General features: G+C 45.2%; 1 protein-coding gene across 3 annotated transcripts; it reads right to left on the bottom strand.

Annotated features, from left to right (window-relative positions):
• Nucleotides 1-653: 653 nt before the first annotated feature.
• Nucleotides 654-23,360, bottom strand: BTNL9 (butyrophilin like 9). 3 transcript variants are annotated; one of them, XR_011145363.1, is made up of 12 exons: nt 23,234-23,360; nt 18,114-18,248; nt 15,714-16,061; nt 14,012-14,293; nt 8,468-8,596; nt 8,238-8,270; nt 7,939-7,959; nt 6,791-6,811; nt 6,539-6,565; nt 3,928-3,954; nt 1,916-2,824; nt 654-1,759 (listed from the first exon to the last, which is right to left on the bottom strand). XR_011145363.1 is itself a non-coding variant. In XM_068979481.1 (11 exons), the coding sequence occupies exons 1-11, from the start codon at nt 23,265-23,267 to the stop codon at nt 2,205-2,207; spliced, it is 1,677 nt and encodes a 558-aa protein (XP_068835582.1). In that variant the 5' UTR covers nt 23,268-23,360; the 3' UTR covers nt 654-2,204. The 3 variants fall into 3 exon arrangements, 2 of the variants coding, with proteins under 2 accessions (XP_068835582.1, XP_068835583.1); XM_068979481.1 differs by having other exon boundaries at nt 654-2,824; XM_068979482.1 differs by lacking the exon at nt 1,916-2,824.
• Between the last annotated feature and the right edge of the window lie 1,811 nt (nt 23,361-25,171).

The raw sequence follows: 25,171 nt of genomic DNA, 5'->3' as shown, positions 1-25,171 counted from the left end.
TACTTTGATGTTCAAATTTGGCTAATGGGAGTCCCTTCAAACTGGCTTTTCTGTCCAGTTGACATTTCCCCCTCTATTGTTTGAGGACTTCTTGCATTCTGGTAAAAGATAGACTCATTCTGCTACGTGTTTACTTCAACACCCCCAATCTATTAATTCAGTTCTGGCACTATCTACCTAGTGTGTGCGTGCTAAGTCGCTTCAGTCATGTCCAACTCTTTGTGACCCTATAGACTGTAGCCCACCAGGCTCCTCTGTCCAGGGGATTCTCCAGGCAAGACTATTGGAGTGGATTGCCATGCCCTTCTCCAGGGGATCTTCCCGACCCAGGGATTGAATCCGCATCTCTAGCATCTCCTGCATTGGCAGACTGGTTCTTCATCATTAGCACCACCTGGGAAGCCCGAGAGATAGGGTCAGATCCCACAGGCCCTCAGTCCTACAAGACTTCCCTTTCTCTTTCAATACCAATTACAAATCCAGGTTGCCTGTGCTTCTGACCCACTCACTATAAATTGGAGATTCCCAAGACCCCTACCTTGAGTTCCATTAATTTACCAGAGCAGCTCACAGAAGTCAGGAAGAGTTTACTAACTAGATTACAGATTTATTATAAAGTGATATAGTTCAAGACCCAGGTAGAATAGATGCATAGAAGAAGGTATGTGGGAGGGGTACAGAGCTTCTTCCTTTATCTCTCTGAGCACCTCTCTCCCGGCATCTCCAGTGTTCACCAGCCTGAAAGCTCTCTGAACCGAGTCCTTTTGGGGTTTTATGGAAAGTTTTCATCACATAGGCATGACTGGTTAAATCATTGGTGCTTGGTGGTTGAACTCAATCTCCAGCCCCTTTTCCCTCTTTGAGGTAGGTGGGTAGGGTAGGGCTAAGTTACAACCCTCTGGTCACACAGTTGGTTCCCATGGCAACCAGCCTCATCCTTACTGGCTTTCTAAAAATTGTCTCAGTAATATAAATTCAGGTGTGGTTAAAAGGGCTTGTTATGAATATCCAAAGACATCCTTACAACTCTTATATTTTAGAAAGTTTCAAGGGTTTAAGAGCTCTGTTCTAAAATCTATGTCAAAAACCAAATAAATTTCCTAGTATAGATCAGAATCTCACCATGTATTTTCCCTGTGCCAGCCCTGAAGTGCACCATTTCTCCAAAGAGCCTCGGTTCCTTTCGGTAGTAAATAGTAACTAAAAACTAAGATCTCAGTGCTATACATGTTCATTGGTACAGGGGTATTGTTTTTTCTAAGCCCTCAGTGTAGACAGAGCTAGGAACTCTATCACATCTGTCTATTTAACAACAATATGCTTCTATTTCATAGTAAAAACCTCGAGTTCACAATTATTCTTTCATTCTCTCCTTTCCCTTATGTCTTGTTTTATGTTTTTATATTTTGTTGTTTGTTTTGTGGGCTTTTTTTTCTTTTTGTATCTCTTGTCTCTGGCTAAAGAAACCTCTCAGCACACAGTGAATTGACCTCTTCTTGGGCAATTCTTGTCATTATTCATTTTAATGTTCAAATTCTCCTATAATTGGTCAATGGAGCCCCTTTCACCTAGTTCCAATGTCTTTTTGCTATGTTCCCATCCGTTTTTGAGCATTCTTGAACATAAAAGCAAAAGATGTTCTCTACTCTCACCACTTCTCCAAGTTCATTTTGGTGCTAATTGGCAGTGAAAACTAGCATCTGAGCCTTAGGTGAACTTGTTGCTTATGAAGTGTCATTGTTTCCAGACCTTTGTAGAGCTAGAAAATACATACAAAAATATTAAAATACAGAAATTAACTGATACCCCAATCTTATCTGATGAATTTTCTCCTCTTTTTTCCCCATTCCAGTTTCTTTCATGTCTTCACAGTGAACACTGTGACTCCTAGCAACATGAATATATGTTTACTCACCTGCTCAATCCTACAACACACACAGATAAGGTTTGGAATTGTCTTTCTTTAAAAAAAAAAAAAAGAAAAAAAAAGAAAAAATCATATTCATACATGTACACATTCACATCTACATAGGCAAAGGTCTCTCTTTGCCCCCTTTCTGCTGAGCCTTTTGGCCTTTGCCGACATTCTGGGGCAGACAGTGAGGTTAGTGTGTCTGTTGGCTTTACAGGAAGCAGAAGAGCATAGCGCCAGCTGGGTATCCAGGAAGCCGCCCAGGACCCAGTCCAGTGGCCACGAAAGCACTTCACCACAGGCCCAGGGCAGGGTTCGAGGACTCATTGGGTTGTAACCAGGCGTCACTGTCCTCCTCTTCGAGGACGCGTTTCTTACCAACTGGTAATGGGCAGATGGTGAGCGGATCTGGGTGTTCGCTGCCATCGTGGGCTCTAGGCCTGAAATATGCGCAGAGCATCCCCGAGAAGGTGTCGGTGAAGGTGAAAATGTGGGAGCCGTCGGATACGTTGAAGAAGGACAGCTTTCCAGCCTCAACATCCAGAAAGATGCCCACGCAGCGGGGCGGCACGCGCACGCTGAGCGGGACGCGGTGCTGGTCTAGGACGAAGTACTCACAGCTGTTCCACAGCCCCATCACCCAGTAGCCAGTCGCCGGGCTCATGCGAGCATGCCCTGCACTTGGCACCGCTGCCAGACACACACCAAGAAACCAGCGGCTGCGGCGGCCCACGTGCACCTCCCAGTAGTGGCGGCCAGTGGAGAAGCACTCCCGGCTCAGGACGCACGTCTGCTCAGAGAACCACTGAGGGTTCTCTGACCCCAGCGCAGTCCTGCGTGAGAACACGCTTTTGCCATCCTCGGAGACCTCCAGGCTGGGGTGGGCGGAGCCAGGATCCAGGGTCACATCCACTGCGCAAAGGCACAGGGTCAGTGCCCGCCAGGGACGGTTCGGCCCGCACCCACATCCCTGTCCCCTCCCCTGATAGGCAAACGTCTAGTTCTCCCGATGGAGCAATCGGTGGAATAGTTACCCCTCTCCTGAAGCCCCTCCTCCCACCACCCTGGGACTGAAGAAGCATGAAAGTCACTCCCTAGCTTTTGAAAGTGATAAGAGGAATTCATTTCCTTCCTTAACCAGAAGGCTCTTGAATTCCATGGTGCCATACAGAGCACAGATAGCAAATGAGGGAGGTTTGTGGGAATGGAGGCGGGCTCACTTTTCCCAAGACCTGGGCCACAAGAGGGCTCCCCAGGTAGTGATAGTGGTAAAGAACCCGTCTGCCAAAGCCCGACACATAAGCGAGAGGGGTTGATCCCTGGGTCAGGAAGAGCCCCTGGAGGGGGGCATGGCAACCCACTCCAGTATTCTTGCCTGGAGAATCCCATGGACAGAGGAGTCTGACGGCTACAGCCCATAGGGTGGCAAAGAGTCCTACACGACTGGAGTGACTTAGCACACATGCCCAGTCAATGGGAAGGAGCTTAGGACTTGTTCTTCCTGGCTGCTCTTATCACTCAGTGTGACCTTGAGATCACTAGTGAGCTCTGGGCCTCTGTTGTACAGCAATGTTAGGATTTTAAAACTGAAGGGGACCCCTGGGATCATCTAGTCCAGTACCCTGCACTCCAGCAACCCATTCCCCCTCCACCCCCAAATCACACTCATTTGATGGACAGGGACCCCAAGGATCCCTCTGTCAGATAATGTGAGAAGTTCTGCCAGATGGAAACAAATCTAGTAAAACCCAGAAAGTTATATGCATGTGGGAGCATCAGAGTGCACACAAATGTGTGCATGTGTGAGTGCAATCACATTTGTGCATATGAGCATGTATGTGTGCAGGCATACATGTCATGTCGCGTGTGTGTGCAAGTGAGCTTGTGAGTTGTATGCAGGCTCCATCCATGGCTCCTGGAATGACCCTTCCTCTAATCTCAGTTCTGGAGACCTCCCTTCTGATTAAGATTCAGCCAACCTAATTCACAAGATACAGTTCCCTGGCTTCAGTTACCTGCATGTCGTTGAGCTGCTCTCCACTCTGAAACCAAACAGAGAAGAAAAAGAGACTCAGAGATCTGAGTCAGTAACTCTGGAACCTTGAGGGAGCCTTAAGATGCATGAAGGATGCCTGTAAACTGAGTAATCTCATCTCCATCATGATAACTTGTTTGGACCCAGACTAGCCTGGGTCCACCATGGCATCTTCCCAGGAATTTGGGATTGGGCAGGGAGGCTGGTGCCAGTGCTGGCTTATGCCAAAGCTGTGTACAGGCTGAGGTGGTGCTGGATAGTGGGATGACAGAGTATGTGAGCAAAGAGAACCAATATAGGCAGTTGGGATGCCTTGAAGGATGGAAACAAAGCCTCCATTTCTGACTGGCTTAGTCCCCAGGAGGCCCAGCTGAGCTTGGCTCCTGTTCTAAAACATCCTTTGGACGCCCTGACTTGCTCTCTTTCTTACTGTGTGGATTTCTGTTTTGTTTTATCTCGTCCTATATTACAGCAGAGAACACCAAAGTCACAAAATGCAGAAACAGTAGAAGATGTTTTCAGAGCTCCATAAATTTATATGGAGTTTTTCAACCCTGATTTTGCATCAGAATAACCAGTAGAACTTCACAAATCTAGAGCTCTTGCATAGAATAACTCAAATCTATACAGTTGTCAATCCTCCCTAAATTTAGCTGTAAATTCAAACCAATCCCAGCTAAAACTACTTTTGGATGTTTTGGGGAACTTCATAAATTTATCCTAAAATTTATATTTTTAAAAGGTCCACAAACTTTAAAAAGGAAGGGGAAATGGAGGAGAACTTGTACTTTCAGGTACTTTAAAAACCAAGGTAATAGGTGACCAAGAGGCAGACCCATCAAGACATGGCAACTGAGTATGCACTAACGGTGATGTCCACATTGATGGGTAAGCCACAGATAGTGTGTAGCAAGCGGCACTGGGAAAGCTAACTCTTTATATGAGAAAAATCACTGGATTCTTGTCTAACACCACATAAAAAGGTAAATTTCAGATGGATAAAAAACTTACACATAACATATAAAGTGAATAGAAGAAAATGTAGGAGACTAGATTTGTGACCTAAATGTGAAGAAGATCTCCAACAAAAGCTAAAAGTCACAAACCATAAAGTAAAAGTGTGATAAATTATATTTTATCAGAACTAATTATTTTCAATAAGGGGCACCATTGGACAAAGCTAATAGCAGATAACAGAAGAGAAGAAGGAATTCACAATGTGTGATAACAATGAGAGATTAATATCATATATATTATATAATAATAATAATATTGCATGAAGGATGCCTGCAAGCCCAAAGGCTCCATTCCCCAGCACTGACACCAGCCCTGTCCTGTGAATCAACAAGAAAAAGATAGCAACAACGTATGGAAAATAGGCAAAGGACACGAACTGGCAATTTTCAGAAGAGGAAGCCCAAAAGCCAGCTAGCATGTAAAGAAATGCTCAGATTTCTTAGTGCTCAGTTGAGTGCAAACCCAAAGAATAATTACTCAGCTCCATTGACTGGCAAGCTTAGAAAGCTGGCTCACAAGAGATGTGGGCTCATGGAGCTTCCATGCACTGCTGGCATGGGATGATGGTGCTACTTTCAGGAATCCTTCTATCCCACTTAGTGAAACATCCCTAGTGGACCAGCACTTCTCCTCTTAGAGAAATCTCCACACAGGGCCAGAAAACAATTTATTCAGCACTAGTGGTCTATAGTGATATGGAGTTAGAAGGCTGGATGTCTACTCCAGGAGGATGGCTGGCTCAAATGGAGTGCTCTGCAGCAAGGGGATACAGACTAGAGTTACATGTGGCAGCAGGGATAGATATTAAAGCACAGTGATGAGTGAGAAAAGCAAGTGAGATCAGCATGAGACCATAAATATCTTTACAGTAACTACAGTGTATGTGCACAAAACAGAAATTTCACCTCTTGCAAGAATACATACAAAATAAAGATACACATTACTGGCTGTTTTACGGGGGAAATGGAAGAAGGTACAGGGACAAATATTTACATGTAAGGTAGCATGCCCATTCCAGAACCACAGGTGAGAGTCTTTGAGGGCAGACACCAGGAATCTAGGTGATTCTGATGTGCAACCAGGATTGGCACCAATGATTTACTGTATGCTTACACCTCTGCTGCTGCTGCTAAGTCACTTCAGTCGTGTCTGACTGTGTGTGACCCCATAGACGGCAGCCCACAGGCTCCCCCGTCCCTGGGAATCTCCAGGCAAGAACACTGGAGTGGGTTGCCATTTCCTTCTCCAATGCATGACAGTGAAAAGTGAAAGTGAAGTCACTCAGTCGTATCCGACTCCTGGTGACCCCATGGACTGCAGCCCACCAGGCTCCTCCATCCAGGGGATTTTCCAGGCAAGAGTACTGGAGTGGGGTGCCATTGCCTTCTCCACCTCAGGGCAATGTAAACATAAATATAAAAGTCAAAGTCAAATATAGCCTATACCGAGTGACATAGATTAATACATGTGTGTAGCAAATGGGATAAATCAGAATGAAGCATAGTTGGTTAGAGCAGGTGACTAGGATGCGGAGACATAAAGTGGACAGTGGGAGAAACATGGGCTTCACTCACCAGCCTGGCCTTCAGCCCTTCTCCAGTCTGAAGTAGCCAAGGAAAAGCAGAATTAGAACAAAGTCCCTTCAGCCTCCTTGTTCATACATCAAATTTTGCACCCACCCCTGCTCCACTCCCCCTTTTCCTGCCACCCACCCAGCCAGCAGGGTTCCAATCTGGCCGTCATACCTGCTTGGGAGATCAGAAGCACATTTACAGATAACCAGATAGACAAGAAGAGATAGTTCTGGGCAGGGGAAACTCACTTACCCAGCTCTACTTGAAGCTTCCCTGTAAGCAGAATCCACAGAGAAAATATAAGCATTTGGATGAGTGAAACCACCTTCACAAGGCAGTTAGGTCACTGAGACAAGGTTTCATAGTCTTAAACTATTATTCATTCCAATCCTGTTTTAGGTGCTGCATCACCCATCTGCAAGCTTCTTACTCCTCACCCTATTCTTTGCTCTACGGCAGAAATCTGCACAGGGCTGGGAAGGGAAAACATTTGCCCTGAAACTGCAAGCTTTTCCTAGGGAGGAAGTCCCTGTGTAAAACCAGGCACAGGGCACATCCTGCATGAACCTCAAGGTCACTTACCAGTTATTATTTTAAAAAACCAGGTGGATATCACACTCAATTATTTCCCCTGGCAAGATACCAAGACTCTGATATTTTGCCACCAGAAATGCATTCCTCTGAGTTCTCTACTCTATGCCATCTTTTAAAAGTTAAGACTAGGAAAGGCAATGATATGCACTAATTCAGACTATAGTGTTAATGACTTATGCTGTTTTGTTATTGTTTGGTCAATTGTCTTTTGTTTGTTTTTCCCTGCATGGCTAGGTAGACTGCAAAACAAGCTTCTACTTCACTATTTTGCCTGGTGTTTTTCTGGGGCAGACAAAGTGGTTCTCAGGGTCTTCCCCTACCCATTGTGGCCTTCTCCTCCATCCCCTCATCCTTTGAATTCACCCTTTCCTCCTCCCCCAACATGGTTTCAAGGTGCTGAATCCCCCTGGGGAGAAAAGTGGATTTGATAAATTACTTTCACTTTGGTGCGAATTACAGATGCCTTCTTTCTCAGTGACATTTGCTTTAAAAAGAGAAGGCTATCCTAGGAAGATAAACCAGAAGGAGGAGACCTTTAACCGTGGAACTGTAACTGAATCATATAATTTGCAGCAGAGGGCCTGGGAAAATCTATCCAGAAATTCTTAAGTCATAATTCCTTGGCAGGTGTGCACAAGTCCATTTGGGAGGAGAAAGACAGGATACGCAGAGGGCTGGATATAGAATTAGATCACTGTGATTCAGTCCTCTCCAAAGGGGGCCTAAAATCACTGAACCCCTGTTTCTGCCATGGGTTACCCCCCTAGCCCACCACCAGCACAATGGGCATGGCACCCAGAACTTACCCAGCTCCGCTGTGAGTTTCCCTGGAGAAAGAAACAAAGAATAGAGAAAAATTTCCATCCATCACTGAGGGCTTGCTTCTCCAAAGTGCACAGACTTGGAACCCACATGCTCTGGAGAGCCAGTTTGAGCTGGACATGGGAGAGGAACAGGCTCCAAGGCAAGAGAAGTGAAAGTAAACCTCTGCCCCAATCCTTCTCTGCCCCCTCCCAAACTCCCCTAACCCTATGTGCCCTACTTGTCTTCTTGACCCAGTGCCCTCAGAGATGTGGGTAAAAAGCCCGTCTGTCTTCCCGCTTACCTTTGTCTTTCTCTGCCTGCTTCTTCAGCTTTTCTGAAAGGAAGGAAAAAGGGGAGCAGAGATCAGTGCATGCACTACTTTACCTGTTTCCCGTGTCCCATTCCTGCCCTGCCGCCGGGCAAGATGGCCCCTCAGCAGTGGCCTTCCCCGCCCCACCACATGGCCGCCTCCACCACTTTTCTCCTGGGCAAAGCCAGTTCCAGGAGGGCAGCCCCCTGACTGCCTGGTACCTTGGGACTTCCGTTGCTTCCGAAAGAAGTACAGCACCAGCATCATGAGGAGAGCCAGAAGGAGCGGCAGGCCCACCAGAGTCCCAAGGAAAGCTCTCTTCCAGGGAGAGGTTCCAGGTAAAAACACATCTGGAAAACACCGCACTCATCACTAAATACTAAGTGAGAAGACTGGTCCAGACATTGTAGGTCAGAAAATCTCTCTAGCAACTGGTTGGCCCTTTCTGGGCCCTACCATGTCTGTATGCATGCTTAGCCACTTCAATTATGTGTTTAACTCTTTGCAACCCCATCAACTGTAGCCCACCAGGCTCCTTTGTCCATGGGATTCTCCAGGCAAGAATATTGGAGTGGGTTGCCATGCCCTCCTCCGGTGGATCTTCATACCCAGCGATTGAACCCACATTTCATATGTCTCCTACATTGCAGGCAGATTCTTTTCCCACTGAGCCACCTGGGAAGCCCAGGCCCCACCACAGCCATCTGTAAAATGGACATGAAAGCTATTGCATGGTGCTCAGGAGAGGTAGCATCTGAGGAAGAGTAGAAACTTGAACTTGCTCAGCACAGAGGGGAAAATACTGCAAACTGAGGGATATAAAAGCAAGGAGCTGATGGGCTCTGCCCAGTCCTTTATCTTAGAACTTATGTGACCACAGCCCTGACCTCCTTCTACTTCTCACTCTTGCTTTACATCTAAGAAAATTAGAAATCAGGGTGTTGATATCTGAAACTCAGTGAATAATTGCTACCTATTGCTCTGAAAAACTATGGGAAATTCTGAAAGAGATGGGAATACCAGACCACCTGACCTGCCTCTTGAGAAATCTGTATGCAGGTCAAGAAGCAACAGTTAGAACTGGACATGGAACAACAGACTGGTTCCAAATTGGGAAAGGAGTACGTCAAAGCTGTATATTGTCACCCTGTTATTTAACATACATGCAGAATACATCATGAGAAACACCGGGCTGGAAGAAGCACAGGCTGGAATCAAGATTGCTGGGAGAAATATCAATAACCTCAGATATGCAGATGACACCACCCTTATGGCAGAAAGTGAAGAGGAACTGAAGAGCCTCTTGATGAGAGTGAAAGAGGAGAGTGAAACAGGTAGCTTAAAACTCAACATTCAGAAAACGAAGATCATGGCATCCAGTGCCATCATTTCATGGCAAATGGATGGGGAAACAATGGAAACAGTGAGAGACTTTATCATTTTGGACTCCAAAGTCACTGCAGATGGTGACTGCAGCCATGAAATTAAAAGACGTTTGCTCCTTGGAAGAAAAGTTATGACCAACCTAGACAGCATATTAAAAAGCAGAGACATTATTTTGCTAACAAAGGTCCATCTAGTCAAAGCTATGGTTTTTCCAGTAGTCATTATGAATATGAGAGTTGGACTATAAAGAAAGCTGAGCGCAGAAGAATTGATGCTTTTCAACTGTTGTGTTGGAGAAGACTCTTGAGAGGCCCTTGGACTGCAAGGAGATCCAACCAGTCCATCCTAAGGGAAATCAGTCCTGAATATTATTGGAAGGACTGATACTAAAGTTGAAACTACAATACTTTGGCCATCTGATGCCAAAGAACTGACTCATTGGAAAAGACCCTGATGCTGGGAAAGATTGAAGGGAGCAGAAGGGGACAACAGAGGATGATATGGTTGGAAGGCATCACTGACTTGGTGGACATGAGTCTGAGTAAGCTCTGGGAGTTGGTGATGGACAGGGAAGCCTGGCGTCCTGCAGTCCATGGGGTCACAAAGAGTCAGACAAAACTGAGCGACTAAACTGAACTGAACTGATTGCTCTGACAAATCCATGTGTCATATTGCCCTTCATGCAAACACCTGGCTTCTACTTCTCATCACATCTTTGCAAGAATTGTTAGCAAAGCCATGTAGGGTTGACTGACAGTTCCCCTCTTCCCACTCCAGGCATCCTAAGGAGGATCTTCCCAGAAGCAGAGTGTGGTGCAGAGCCTACAGAGACAGTGGCCAGACGGTAAAGAAATACAGCAATCCTCTAGAAACTCTTGTGGAAATTCGATAGAATAATTTTATGTCTGTTGAAGACAATGAAATTGGTGTTTTGATCTCAATGGTTTTTAATTTTTTTAATTGTAGTAAAATAAACATAACACAAAATTTACTATCTTAACCATTTTAAATTTATAGTTCAGTGGCATAAGTACATTCATGCTGGAAATTCCCTGGCAGTCCACTGAGTTCAATCCCTGGTTGAGGAACTAAGATCCTGCAAGCCATTGTGGCATGGCCCAAAAAAAAAAAAAAAAGTACACCAACATGGTTGTGCAGCCAACACCAGCAGTACTTTTTTTAATTGTCCCAAACTGAGAGTCTGTACCCATTAAACACTAACTCCCCAATCTTCCCATCCAGCCTCTGGTAACTTCTATTCTGCTTTTCATCTCTATGAATTGATGATGCTGGGTACCTCATATAAGTAGAATCATACAATATTTGTCCTTTTGTGTTTGTCTTTGTTTCACTTAACATAATGTGTTGTTTTGGTTGGTTTTTAATTTCCTTTTTTTAGCAGTGTGTTTTTATTATTTGGTAAAAGTATTGAGCCACAAAGGACTGGTTCTTCACCACAGATGGTTTTTGAAGCACTGACCTAGGAGGTAAAGAGCTCAGAGTCCTAAGCCTTGATGACCTGTGATCTCCATCTTGCTCTCTGTTCCAGCCTTTCCTGCATCTTTCCAGCTCTTCCAGTTGCTATGCACATTTCCATCTCAGGACCTTTGCACTTGCTGTTCCCTCTACCTAAATAGTCTCCTTGCAGAAATCCACGTGACCAACACCCTTTGTCAAGGTTAAACACAAATTTAAAAATTTGTGCAAAAAAGCAAGCGAGATTCCCCTTCCCCTTCTCTTACACTGTTTCCTTTAGAAAATTTATAAATTCTTTCTCTATCCCTTCAAGTGCTTCCCAGGTGGCACTACTGGCAAAGAACTCAACTGCTAACACTCTCTGACATAAATCACAGCAAGATCCTCTATGACCCATCTCCCAGAGTAATGGAAATAAAAACAAAAATAAACAAATGGGACCTAATTAAACCTAAAAGCTTTTGCACAAAGAAGGAAACTATAAGCAAGGTGAAAAGATAGCCCTCAGAATGGGAGAAAATAATAGCAAATGAAATAACTGACAAAGAATTAATCTCCAAACTATACAAGCGGCTCATGCATCTCAATACCAGAAAAACAAATAACCCAATCAAAAAGTGGGCAAAAGACCTAAACAGACATTTCTCCAAAGACATACCAATAGCTAATAAACACATGAAAAGATGCTCAACATCACTCATTGTTAGAGAAATCCAAATCAAAACCACAATGAGGTATCATCTCACACCAGTCAGAATGACCAACATCAAAAAGTCTGCAAACAATATATGCTGGAGAGGGTGTGAAGAAAAGCGAAACCTCTTGCTCTGTTGGTGGGAATGCAAACTGGTACCATCACTATGGAGAACAGTGTGAAGATTCCTTAAAAAAAAAATGGGAATAGAACTGCCATATGACCCAGGAATCCCACTACTGGACATAAACCCTGAGGACTGAAAGAACTGAAAGAAACACACGTACCCTGCACGCGTTCACTGTAGCACTATTTACAATAGCTAGGACATGGAAGCAACCTAGATGTCCATCAGTAGATGAATGCATAAAGAAGCGTGGTACATATACACAATGGAATATTCAGTTCAGTTCAGTTCAGTTGCTCAGTCATGTCTGACTCTTTGTGACCCCATGAATTGCAGCACGCCAGGCCTCCCTATCCATCACCAACTCCCAGAGTTCACTCAAACTCACATTACTCAGCTTTAAAAAGGAATGCATTTGAGTCGGTTCTAATGAACTGGATGAACCTGGAGCCTATTATACAGAGTGAAGTTAAGTCAAAAAACAAATACTGTATATTAATGCATGCATATGGAATTTACAAAGATGGTACTGGTGATCCTACATGAGGAGACACAGATGTAAAGAACAAACTTTCGGACTCAGTGGGAGAAGGTGAGGGTGGGATGATTTGAGAGAATAGCACTGAAGCATGTTCATTACCATACATAAAATAGATGACCAGTACAAGTTCGATGCATGAAGCAGGGCACCCAAAGCTGGTGCTCTGGGACAACCAGAGGGATACGGTGGGAGGGAGGTGGGAGGGGGGTTCAGGATGGGGGGGACACATATACCTGTGGCTGATTCATGTTGATGTGTAGCAAAAACATCACAATATTGTAAAGTGATTATCCCCGAATTAAAATAAACTAATTAATTTTAAAAAAGAAAAAACTGGTTAAAAAAAAAAGAAGCTGACTGCCAGTGCAGGAGATGCAAGAGATGGCTTCAGTCCCTGGGTCAGGAAGATCTCCTGGAGGAGGAAATGGCAAGCCACTCCAGTATTCTTGCTTGGAAAATCCATGGACAGAGGAGCCCAGCAGACCACAGTTCATGGGGTCAAAAGGAATCGGACACGACTGTAGTGACTTAGCACGTACATTCCTTTAAGATGTATATAAATCTCTCTGAAAGTTATATAAGGATCTTCCAGCTTTACAATCCAGGAATGATTTTCTTAAGGAGCTCAGAGCCATCTCTTTGAAATGGAAACATCAAGAAGAAAGCACACCTATCGCCAGGCCTCTTGGGAGGTTCACTTAGGCACCTGGCTCCAAGCGGTAGCTACATGCTTGTCACTGAGATAAGAGCTATCTTTCCCCTTTGCAGAGAAGCAATTAGCTAACACAGATGTTACCAGTTACCCAATTACCGGGTGAATTTTGGGTGAACTATGTATCACACACATATATATCCCTATGAACATTAAATCCATCAGTGGGGGCCTCATAACAAAACTTTGATGCTAGATAATGGCCTCACTTTCAACTCATTCCTAACGGTCTTCTTTCCTGATTCACCACTTTTAAATCCATGTATATATATTCAACCCACCATACTTAGCACTCTTCCCTGCTTCATGTTTCTCTGTATCACTAATACCTTCGAACATGTGCTATAATTTACTCTTTTGTGCATCTGATTCCCCCATGGAATGTGCATCTGAGGGCAGGGGTTTGGGGAACATTGTGAGTGCTCAATAAATATTGTTTGAGGGATAAAATTAGGAACACATGGGTTCTTATGATGCTGTCTAATAATATTGGCTTTCTGGAACCTCCCCCCAATAACTGTACTCTTAGTAGGTTTTAAATATTATGGCTTCAGGTATCAAGTTCAGCCTGCCCTGTACACAACCAAGCTCCAGAGCCCTTGTGTCCTAATAGATGGTTTTGGGGATAATGGCCTGGAGGAGGACATGGCAACCCACTCCAGTATTCTTGCCTGGAGAATCCCAGGGACAGAAGAGCCTGGCAGGCTACAGTCCACGGGTTGTACAGAGTCAAACACGATTGAAGTGACTGAGCACTCAGACACATAGGAATAATGGAAACGGAGAACTTAAAGGCTAAGAAGATGAGGGTGAGCTGGTACCCACTGACCTGCTATGTGGATCACAAACTCTTTCTTTTGGCCTAGGAGGTGGTTCTGAATGGAGCAGGACACGTTGCTGTGGGCCCCCTCTTGGACAACCACAGATGTTTCCAGACTGAACAGGCCTTGGACATCCTCAGTGATGTTTTCAGTCTCCGGGGGCAGGCATCGTCCATGATGGTCTCTCCACTGAGCCTGCGGTTTGGGGTACCAACCACTGGAGTGGCACCTTAGCTGAATGCCTCCCTCCTTGAAGCCCTCAATGGAGATATGAGGGTCTGAGCCCAGTCCTGGGAGAGGCAGGGAAGAGTAGGAAAGATCAGGCTCCTTCCCAGATGTACATGAAATTCATGTCACCAGTCACCATTTGCAGTCACCATAAGGCATGGTGACTGTGACCACTCAACACATGTGGGCTTGCAGCCCACCATGGACCATAAATGACAGGCTAAACTGTAGATGGCATGTGGGGACAGCACTACCTCTGAAGGGCATTTTAAAATAGGGAAAGGCTGCTGGTATTCAGCCATATAATGCAAGGGACCGTCCCCCTAGGTTGAAGACTAACCCCATCCCAAATTTCAATAGATTGCCTTCTCTATCTCTTGAATCCCACCAGAATTAAAGTATCTTTGTTATGCATACTTTTAAAAATCTCTTTACCCAAGTAAACTAGCTTTATATTTTGAATATGCAAAACCTTAATATGGTTTAAACATCAATACTATAAAAAAAAACAAGTAGATCAAAAAAGCCCCAGGCTTTTCTCCATCCTTTGCATCTCATTGCTCCCTCTCCTTTAAGTAACCAATTTCATTAGCTTCCTGTGTTTCTTTTGTGCCATGTTTCTTCTCCTTTCTTACACAAAAATTAATATGCTATAGAGCTTCTTTTGCATCTTGCTTTTTCTATGCTTGGACATTTAGGGAGTTTCCATCAACCCTAAGTACTCATTGGAAGGACTGAAGCTGAAGCTAAAGCTCCAATACTTTGGCAACCTGATGCAAGGAGCTGACTCATTGGAAAAGACCCTGATGCTGGGAAAGATTGAAGGCAGGAGGAGAAGAGGGTGGTACAGTATGAGATGGTTAGATGGCATCAGTGAATCAGTGGACATGAATTTGAGGAGGACTGAGGAGCTCGATGTGCTGTAGGCCATGTGGTCACAAAGAGTTAGACATGACTTTAGGGACTGAACAGCAGCAGCACTGCTGTACAATGTATATTTATACAAATGCCTTTCTTTCATATTGGAGTTGTGGGAGGTATATCTCCAGGATCAACTCCCAGAGGTGGAATTGCTGTTCAGAGGCAGACACAAAGGAAGTCAGTCCTGTTAGCTATTGCCAAATCCCCCTACGCTGGAGTTCAGGACTTTGAATTCCATCAGCACAGTAAGAAGGGGCCTGCTTCCTCCATCGAGAGTGTGTAGTCCAGCTATTGAATGTTTGTCAGTCTGATAGGGAAAAATTACCTCTCTCTAGTTTTAATTTGCCTTTTTCTCACTGTGAGTAGAATAATTGTCTTTTCCTTTGTTTAAGGGCCATTTTGTGTGCATTTTGGGGATTCATTTACTGACGAATATTTTTTAATATTCTTTTTTTTTTAATTAGAGAAATTTTCCCTTTCTCTGTGCTTTTCAATCTATCTTCTCTTGAGCTCTTCCCAAATGGATCCTTCTCCCCTCCGTGTTGGGGACTGACCACGCACCTGCTACCTCCAGCTCCCAGGTCGCTTCCCCAGTGAAGTCCCTGGAGAGGAAGCGGCACCCATACAGACCCTGGTCGGCGGGGACTACGCGGTGGAGCCGCAGAGTCACGCTGCCGTCTGCGATATCGTCCGTGATGAGTTGGGTCCTGTTCTGGAACTGCTTCATCTGCCAGCCGTGGAACTCTTGCTGCTCTCGGTACAGGTGCACCACGTTCGAGGCCTGGCTCCGGAACCAGAGGATCTCCATGTGCTCGGCGTCCTGGTATGGCGACAGGTGGCAGGAGAATTCCGCTTCATCGCCGACGTGTGCCAGAATGGGCTCCTCATGGCCTACCACCCTGATCTCCTCTAGGACAAGATCCCAGACAATGGCCCAGATTAATTTTCCTCAAATAAGATAATGTACATGTTTTGTGGGTTGGCTTTGTGTTTTTTTTTTTTTTTTTTGCCAAAGATTCCATGTAATTTAGTGCCTCAAAAATATGTTTATTTGTTTGTTTTTTGCAGCTCAGAAATCCACAGTGAACTGTTCAAATGACAAAGGTGAAACACTCTACAGGAACCAATCCTGTTTCTTGAGCAAGTAATTGTCATGAAATAGTTGGATGCGCCATGTTAAAAACTACACAAGACACATTACAACCAGATACAAATGTGTGGTGGGGTACTGGTAGCTGGTTTGAACCAACCAGCTGCCAATATTATTCAGGGGACGGTTGTGTCAATATGGCCAGGGCATTAAATTAAATGGAATCTTTGGCAAAAAAAAAAAAAAATGTACACTATCCTCTTATGTGAATAAAAATTGACATATTTGCATAAATGTGCAGAATAAAAGATCTGAAAGAAGAAAGACCAAATTATTGATGGTGATCATTTCTGCATGGTGCGAATAGATGTTTTCTTATTTTTGCTTTTGTTTTCTTATTTTACTTTTTTGATTTTCTAATATTTTATAATGTACACGCACAGCTTCTGTAATAACAAAGAATATTAAAGTAATCTCGGGGGGTGCTTCTTGCCTCACGGGTTTTCCTATCTAAGATCAAATCCTGCTGTCGAGATTTTTATTCATCTGGATCTTTCATTTGATTGTCCTCTGCAGTGATGTCTCCACGTGGCTGCTTTACTCCCTGTTTTCTGCAATTTCCATGAGAGTTGCTGTTCCTGCTGCAGTGCCTTTCCGCCCAGCATGCCTTCAGTCATTTTTTTCTAGCTTCTGTGCTCCTTCTTTCCTTCTTTCAAAGCTCAGCTTAATCCCACCCCCAATTCTTCCTTTGTGAATTCCTCCCATCCTTCACTTTGCCCATAGAGCATGGGAGCACCTTTCTTCTCTCCATATGAGACCCCTTGTTGCCTACTGGGTACAGCCTTGACACCGCTCCTACCAGCTTCCCTCTTGAGGTTCTCTCCAGCTGTCGCTGCTCCCATGCCTGATGCCTGGCCCTTTTCCTGGGCATACCCTGCCTCAGTTTACTCTCTATCTGTCATCTTCCTACAGACTGTCTCTTGCAAGGTTCTACTCATACAGTACCTCCTGTCTATGGCCCTTCTTGGCTTTCTGGAAAAAACAAATTGGTCTCTTAGCTGTGATCCCAGATCTCTGGGTACATTTCTCTTGCAGCTCTGGTCACACAGCTGGACAGTCATGTATATCATGTCTGTCACCTTCCTTCAACTGACTGCTTTGTCAATCACTTCAGCATCCCTGGTTTCCAGCTCAGGGAGTTGGGGAATTCTATTTGCATAATTAGTTTACATTCTCTGTTAGTTGCTTCTTTCTTGAGAGATGGTATGACCAGGATCCTTTCTGTTCTTCAAAAGCTATGGCTTATATCGCAGGAGAGGAGTTAAAAATATTTTCCAACTGGTTCAGCCTAGTGGACTTCCCTGGTGGCTCAGACGGTAAAGTGTCTGTCTACAATGCAGGAGATCTGGGTTCGATCCCTGGGTCGGGAAGATCCCCTGGAGAAGGAAATGGCAATCCACTCCAGTACTATTGCCTGGAAAATCCCATGGACAGAGGAGCTTGGTAGGCTACAGTCCATGGGGTCGCAAAGAGTTGGATGCGACTGAGCGACTTCACTCTCTCAGCCTAAGTACAGACCACTAAGACTTTCCTGGCACCCTCCCACTATGCTTTCTGCCATGGTTGTGAGCTGTGGAGTTGTTGGGGATGGGGGCCCTGAAGGGATGGTGGAGGAGCACTGTGGGGCTGGACGGTGCTCAGGGTCAGTGACTCTTTAACAGCTGGGATGGAGGGCTTATGTTTTAGCCCCTGAGACAGCCTAGTAAAAGGCTGCAAGATCTCAGGCCTGGAATAACCTGCAGAAGGGGTGGGCAGAAGCTGATGTGCTCGCTGAGGTCCTGGCTGTCTGGGATGCAGATTAGACACGTTACCTGAGCACAGCACCCTGGGCTGGAGGAGGAGGAGCAGGTGAGTGAGGAAGAAGAGACTGCTGGGCAGACATCCTCGCTGGTAGGAGTTCAGGAAGACTGAGAAATCCATCACTTTTCCACAGAAGTGGGGGCCACCTGCAGAGGGATAAAGACATACTGGAGTGGTGCGGTAGAGTTAGAGCGCCACGTATCAGGCCTGACATCTGTTACTGCCTCAAGTCTATTTTTTTCGGGGACTTGCAAGCTCCAGTGCCTGGCTTCTTCCAGTCATAGCCAGATGTGAGAGTTGCTTCTAATTTTAACAGGCAGCATTGCTTGTCGTGGGGTTGACCCTTGCTTGGACTCACAGTCCTCCAACAGGTCAGGGCCAAAGGGTCCCAGAGGAAGCAGCTTCTGAGCTTCTCATTGTTTAGAGCCAGGAATAGAGCCATGCATTGTGTGGGAGCTGAGTTAGGTTTCAGTGACTTGGCCCAAACAAAGGGAAATCTATAAGAACTCCCAGATGCGTTTTCCTTTTCTCGGCCCAAACCTGTTCCCAATTCCCTTTGACCTGGAACATCAGATCCACAAAACAGAGGAACAAACACAGTGCACTTTCTTTTTTTTTTTTTTAAATATAAATTTATTTATTTTAATTGGAGCTTAATTACTTTACAATATTGTATTGGTTTTGCCATACATCAACATGAGGCATGCACGCCTGGCTGCCTTTTAACTCCAGCCACACCTAGGACACCTTTTTCCAGCCCTGAGACCTCAGGTGGAGTTCCCAGGAGGTCAGTTGATGACTGTCACTGAGTCAATGGCATCTTTAAGACCACAGTGATGGGGCTGTCTCATTGATTCCTCCCCATACCCATCCGTGGCCCCAGAGACCCAGCCCCAGTGCAAGCAAGGGCTGTTTCCTCTTCATTCCTGATGCCCTTTGGGGAGCTTTGGTAATGTAATATGAGAATCAGTGAGCCTGAGTAACCAGCTCATCTTGGGAAATATACAAGCCTCCCCACATATCTCCTCTATTTAGTTGTGGGACTTTATGCAGATTATGTAACTTGCTGAATCTTAATTTTTTCACTTGAACAATGGAAAAAACCAATCCAACTCAGAGGGTTGTTAAGCCTCCAAGGTGAGATGGATACTCTTTAAAGAAAAATCAGCTCTTCCCTCTGCCCTCAACTTCCAAACATCTGCTTTCTGCTCCCCATCTTCTTCTAGAGGCTACATCCCTCTCCTTTCACTCCATCATAGCATCCCAGAGCAGAAAGGCCCATGGCAGTTTCTACTCTACTGATTCCCGTCTCTCCTCTCCCTCTGTCTGCCACCCCACTCTGCTGTTTGGTTTGCCTTTTACCACAGACCTGCGAGGTGGCACCCATTCCTGGGGTCCTGTGGCTACAGAGCCCCAGCCACACCATCAGTAATATCATCAGCAGGGTTTACACGAAAGACTTTAGTTCTTTTTTTATCGTGTAGTTGATTTACAATGTCTTAATTACTGCTGTACAGTAAAGTGATTCATTCTTTTTTTTTTTAACATTTATTTCCATTATGGTTTGTGTTGGGCTTCCTTGGTGGTTCAGATGGTAAAGAATCTGCCTGCAATGTGGGAGACCTGGGCTTGATCCCTGGGTTGGGAAGATTCCTTGGAGAAAGGAATGGCTATCCACACCAGTATTCTTGCCTGGAGAATTCCAGGAACAGAGAAACCTGGTGGGCTACAGTCCATGAGATCACAGAGTCAGACACGACTGACTAACACACACACGGTTTGGATTATAGAGACTTCCCTGGTGGCTCAGACAGTAAAGAATCTGCTTGCAATGCAGGAGACCCAAGTTCAATCCACTTTCTTTTAAAAAAATATTTTCATTATGGTTTATCATAGGATATTGAATATAGTTCTCTATGCTATACAGTAAGACTTTGTTTATCCATCCTACATATGAAAGCTTACAGTAAAAAAAAAGAAGCCGAATTCCAAGGGTTGAATGATGGTTAGCAGAGGAAGAGGATGGGGGAATGTGGTACATGTTGGTCAAATGGTACAAGCTTTCAGATATAAGATGAATAAGTTCTGAAGATCTAATGTATAGCCCAGTGATCATAATTAATAATACTGCATTGTATACTTAAATTTTGCTAAGATTAAAGTTTTAGTGTTCTCACAACAAACAAAAAAGATAAGTATGTGAGATGGTAGATATGTTAATTAGTTTGGTTGGGATTATTATTTCACAATGAATGCATTTATCAAGATTTCATATGGTACAAATATATACAATTTGGGGGGCTTCCCTGGTGATCCTGTATATAGGATTTTCCACTGCCAATGCAGGGGGCCCAGGTTCAATCCCTGGTCAGGGAACTAGATCCCACATGCCACGACTAAGAGTTCATGTGCCACAACTAAAGATCCTGTATGCCACAACTAAGACCCAACACAGCCAAGTAAATAAATATGTTTAAAAAAATAAATAATATATACTATTTTTATTTGTCAATCATGCTTCATAAAGTTGAGAGAAAAACGTATTAGGTTTTAGTAAATTATTTTTCTGCAACTATTCAGGTAGTCATATTTTTTTTCTTTCTTTTTCAATTGATTAATTTACCTAAACTGTCAAAATCCTTAGAATAAAATAGTTGACAATGAAAAGAAAGCTAACAGTATGTGAAAGACTTTAAAACTGTTGGTCATGTAGCAGAAGATGGTCTGAGGAAGTGTGTAGGTAAGTTGATGGAAGGCAGGCAACGTGAATGACCTCTGTGCTGGAAGGACCTGGGCTGACAGGACCACTGCCAGAGGGAGAGGCAATGGCCTGTGAGTCAGCTGGTCAGGGGCCTTGCCTCATGGAAAGCAGAGGCTAAGTTGGGGAGCTCCATTCATGCATCAGAAGGGGCCCCTAAGGAAGGAGATTGGAATCCCCTTTCAAGGGGGCCTGGCTATTTTGATAGCCAGCAGCTATTGGAATACTGTCACACAATAACCACCAGAACAGAGGCCCTGGGCCAGAGCCCAGGCTCAGGCTGGGCAGTCTAGCCCTTCACCCTTTTGACTGACAGCAGAAATGTGTCTGCGACAGGCCCACCAACTAGGAACAAAGGACACAGAGCCCTATGAGTGTGAAGCTCTAAGGATACATCAGCACCAGCTAATGCCTTCCAAAACAAGGGGAGCTCAGAGGGTGTTTATGGATCCATACGGATTGGCCAGACTGCAAGGAATTAGTCGAGACTTGTGCTAGGAACAACTTGAGTGTTCCCAAGGCAGCAACAGGGCATTAGAGAGGCCTGCAGCTGGGGGAAGGGGCACCTCACAGCAGGATCAGTATTCAAGGTCCCATATTCCTGGGGAAGGAGGAAGCTGCCATGTATCAGTCAGTCTGTGTGTTCCAGACGCTGGAATTACTATCAGGACTGCAGTTCTCTGTTGTGATACACTCGTGATTTCAGTCACTGAGGCTGCAGGTGGAAGAGGTCATAAACACACATACATACATGCATGTGTCTGCAATAATAAAAATTAACATGAATTGAGTGCTTACTATCTACCCAGAACTTTCCTATGTCAGAAGTATTATTACTATTATCATAGGACCAAGGTACAGACAAGAAAACTGAAGCAGAGTGAGGCTAAGTGACTTGCCCTGCACACATGGCTGGAAGGTGGTGGAGCTGGGGAAGTCCCTCCCAAGCTCTGCACTTCTGTGGATGTAGCTTCCTCACCAGCAGTGTTGTGTCAAGGCTGGGTGCACCTCAGTTCTCCTGTCCCCCGATTCACGACCCCTGTTAGGGACCATCTGGTCACAGACTGCAGCACTCACTCTGACAGTATCTCACGGCAATTGAAGAAGTGGCTTGAGTCCCCAGATGTCAGCTGCGAGACTAACCAACCAATAAATGAATACAAACAACTCCACTTCTAATAAAACAGCTTAAAACGAGTGTTTCCCTCAGACCTTGTCAACAGCATCTTCTCCAGCAGGAGGTCATGCCCCATAGTACTTTTGCTTCCAACACTCAAGGAGCTGATTTTAAAGCCTTTAATTGGAGGGAAGCCGTCTGGTGAATTCTTGAAGGGAAACTAGAAGAGCTGAATGCTCCCTTCCCGTTCTAAAGAGCATGCTCCTCCCTGTTTGCTGCCAGAAGTTTGCCTTTTCCAACCTCCCTTAGCAGTTGAAACACTTACCCCTCTGAGAGGAAACCCCTTCTGATCTCAGCTATTCACATCACAGTGGAAATGGATTTTAGCTTCATTTTCTGATGGGGAGGTTTTGCTGGGGAAAAGTGAGAGACTGGACACGTTGCAGATTTGAGGAAGATGGAAGACCCAGGGAGGGTAAGGATGGCCAAAAAGGGGGTCCCAGGTTAGAGTTAAGCTCTGCTGGTGGGGAACGGAGATATAAGGGTCGTGGACACCAATGCCAAAGAAATGCTGCTGAAATGCTGCTACCATCCAGCCAAGTTTATCTTTCCTCTTCTTTCTTTGTTCCTTCTCATTTTTTCCCTGGCCACACTCCAACTTCATTCCAGTTTTCTCCTCCTGCATCTCCACCTCCTGAACAACATTTATGTTTTCTTGATTTCCAGTCCTTCAGCTCTTGAGTTTCTCTTTAAATATTATTTTATTTTGCTTTTGCTGTTTTTGTAGGCTTGGGCTGTGTGTGCTTTGCCCTTCTATCATTCCCTGTGTCCTAAGCTTTAAGACCCCAGGGGTAGGACTTTTGCACTCTTGCACCCTCTCCTTTTCCAGCACCCACAGCAATGCTTTGCCCTCTGCAAACTGTTAATTAATGCTCCCCAGCTTGCTTTGGTTTTATTTCAATAGGTCCACAAGAGTATTTACACCCCTGGTCTCTAAGGGAGATGAATTATCCCAAGGAGAGATCTTCAGTGAGGTTTCATATGGCTTGAGGGGGAAATGGGATGTGTCTGAATCCTTCCTCTTTGGGTGGAACTGCCAGAACGGGCATCTCCCCTCGGTCACACTGACATCCTTATCCTGAAGCCAGGTTCAGCTGATAAGATGGTACCAACCCATGCTGTGCTATCTCCTCAGCCCTCATTTTCTGTGTCCCATTTCTGAAAGGTGGAGGTTTAGACAGAATTGAGTCACATACCTGGCAGGTAGCAGCAAAGGTTCCAAAATGACATGTGATCTCAAGTTCCCTGCAAGGGAGACAATTGCGAAGTATCCTGGCTCCAGATGCTAAGGTCCCGTAGACACGAACTGGCAGCACAGTAGAAGGGGACCAGCTCTTCTGTGACAGAATTACTCACCCACCTTCCACATTAAGATACATGCTGCCTGCTCAGCCCTTTGTTATAAAAACCAAGATAGATAGAACAAAACGAGGAAGTCTCTGTCACATCCTGCCTGAATTGAATTTCCATGGAAAATGCCCCACTAAAGTCTTAGAAGTAGGGTAAAGGTATCTGGGAGTTCTGTAGGGACTGCAAACTACAGAAGCTCAGAGCAGGGAGAAGACGCTCCAGCTGGCTGCCCAGGATCTCTGGGGCTCCAGGGAGGCGGGATGGCCATGCCTGTCCCTTTCTCTTCACCATCATAGCAAAACATACAGAGACTGGACAGGAATATCCACTAAGGATTAGGAAAGGTCTGGTGCTCAACTCTTACCTCCATAGGGTTAAGGACAGTAAGAAAAATAATCTCAGAACTTGGCCATGAGTAAAACCTGCAAGAGCTGTTCACATATAACTTGGAAATGCAGTAGGGTGTTGTGCTGGGACTCCTGTAACGGAGCAAAGCTCAAAAAGAGAAGAAACAATGACTATCCCACCCTACCCCGTTTTGCCATATGCCACTATGCCACGTTGGTGTTAGTGGGAATGAAGCACAATGGACCAAGGTGCCAGCCTAACCAGCTATTACCCCAACCCTGACATCGTTCCTAGAGGACAAGTCAGAGCTGTGGTATAGGGGAATTCAAGCACGTGGAGGACTCCCAGAAAGAAAAGCCTGATGTTTAGGGAGGGGCCTGTGCAGGTGCTGGGGTTCTGGGTTAGTGGATGGAGGTGAAAACAGTGAACTTGAGGGCCCCAACCTGATGGTGACGCTTCATATTGAGGCAGGCTGGTGCAAGCCCCCCATAGAGACATTCCGGGACAGCAAAGGGAGCTGAGTAGTGAGCTTAAATGGTGGGTCCCAGTCCTGGAGGGCCCAGGAACAGATTTAACATAAAATTGACGCTGAATAAAGAACAGGATCGGGGAAATTATGGAGACAAAGGGAAGGGTAAAGACACTGAGTGGAGGGAGGCTGTTAGCATGTATGGGGCAGGAATAGGTCATGGGCTTGCCATGAGAGTTTACGAAAATCATCAGTGGAAGGCAGTCCTGGAAACAAAAATAGATGGGACCAAATTGTAAAGGACCTTTTATTCCACAGAAGGAAGTGGAACATTGTCCTAGTTGGCAGCCAAGAGTCAATTGGACATTCAAAGGACCTGAAGTGATTCAGGATGGGAAGAAAAATGGCGGTTGTTTGAGGGACTATTTGGAAAGGTTAATCCTGAGTTTTTTATTGGTCTTTCCCTGAGGTCCTGCACACCACTTGGGGAGAGGTGAGAATGTCAACCCAAAGGCAGCAGACAGAGTTCGCTTCTGTGACTTCTGGACACAGCACAGCTGGAATGTGGGAGGGAGACCCCCACCTGCCACTTCTGCACTTCCTGGTGCATCCTCCAGCAGGGACAGGACCCTGTGCCCTGTCCTACCAGCTGCACGTGGGCACCTCATTCCAAAGCCTCAAGAAGTGCATACAGGCCTGTGTTCAAAAAGATGAGCTCTGGACTCCTGGGGAGCTGCAAGTGAAAAGGGAAGGACCCTCAGCTGCATTTGTTTGAGCAAGCTCCAGAAGTTGGTGATGGACAGGGAAGCCTGGAGTGCTGCAGTCCATGGGGTTGCAAAGAGTCAGACACGACTGAGCGACTGAACTGAACTCAGCTGCCTTTGGTCAGTGAGGAACTCATCTTTATAGCTATTCCATTGGGTCACTTTGGCCAATTCTCCTTGGTGTATACCAACCTCACCATGAG

This window comes from Capricornis sumatraensis, chromosome 9 (assembly GCF_032405125.1).
Source record: "Capricornis sumatraensis isolate serow.1 chromosome 9, serow.2, whole genome shotgun sequence".
NCBI lineage: Eukaryota > Metazoa > Chordata > Mammalia > Artiodactyla > Bovidae > Capricornis > Capricornis sumatraensis.
Note: the sequence above shows the minus strand (reverse complement) of the source record. Positions and strands in the feature narration are given on the sequence as shown.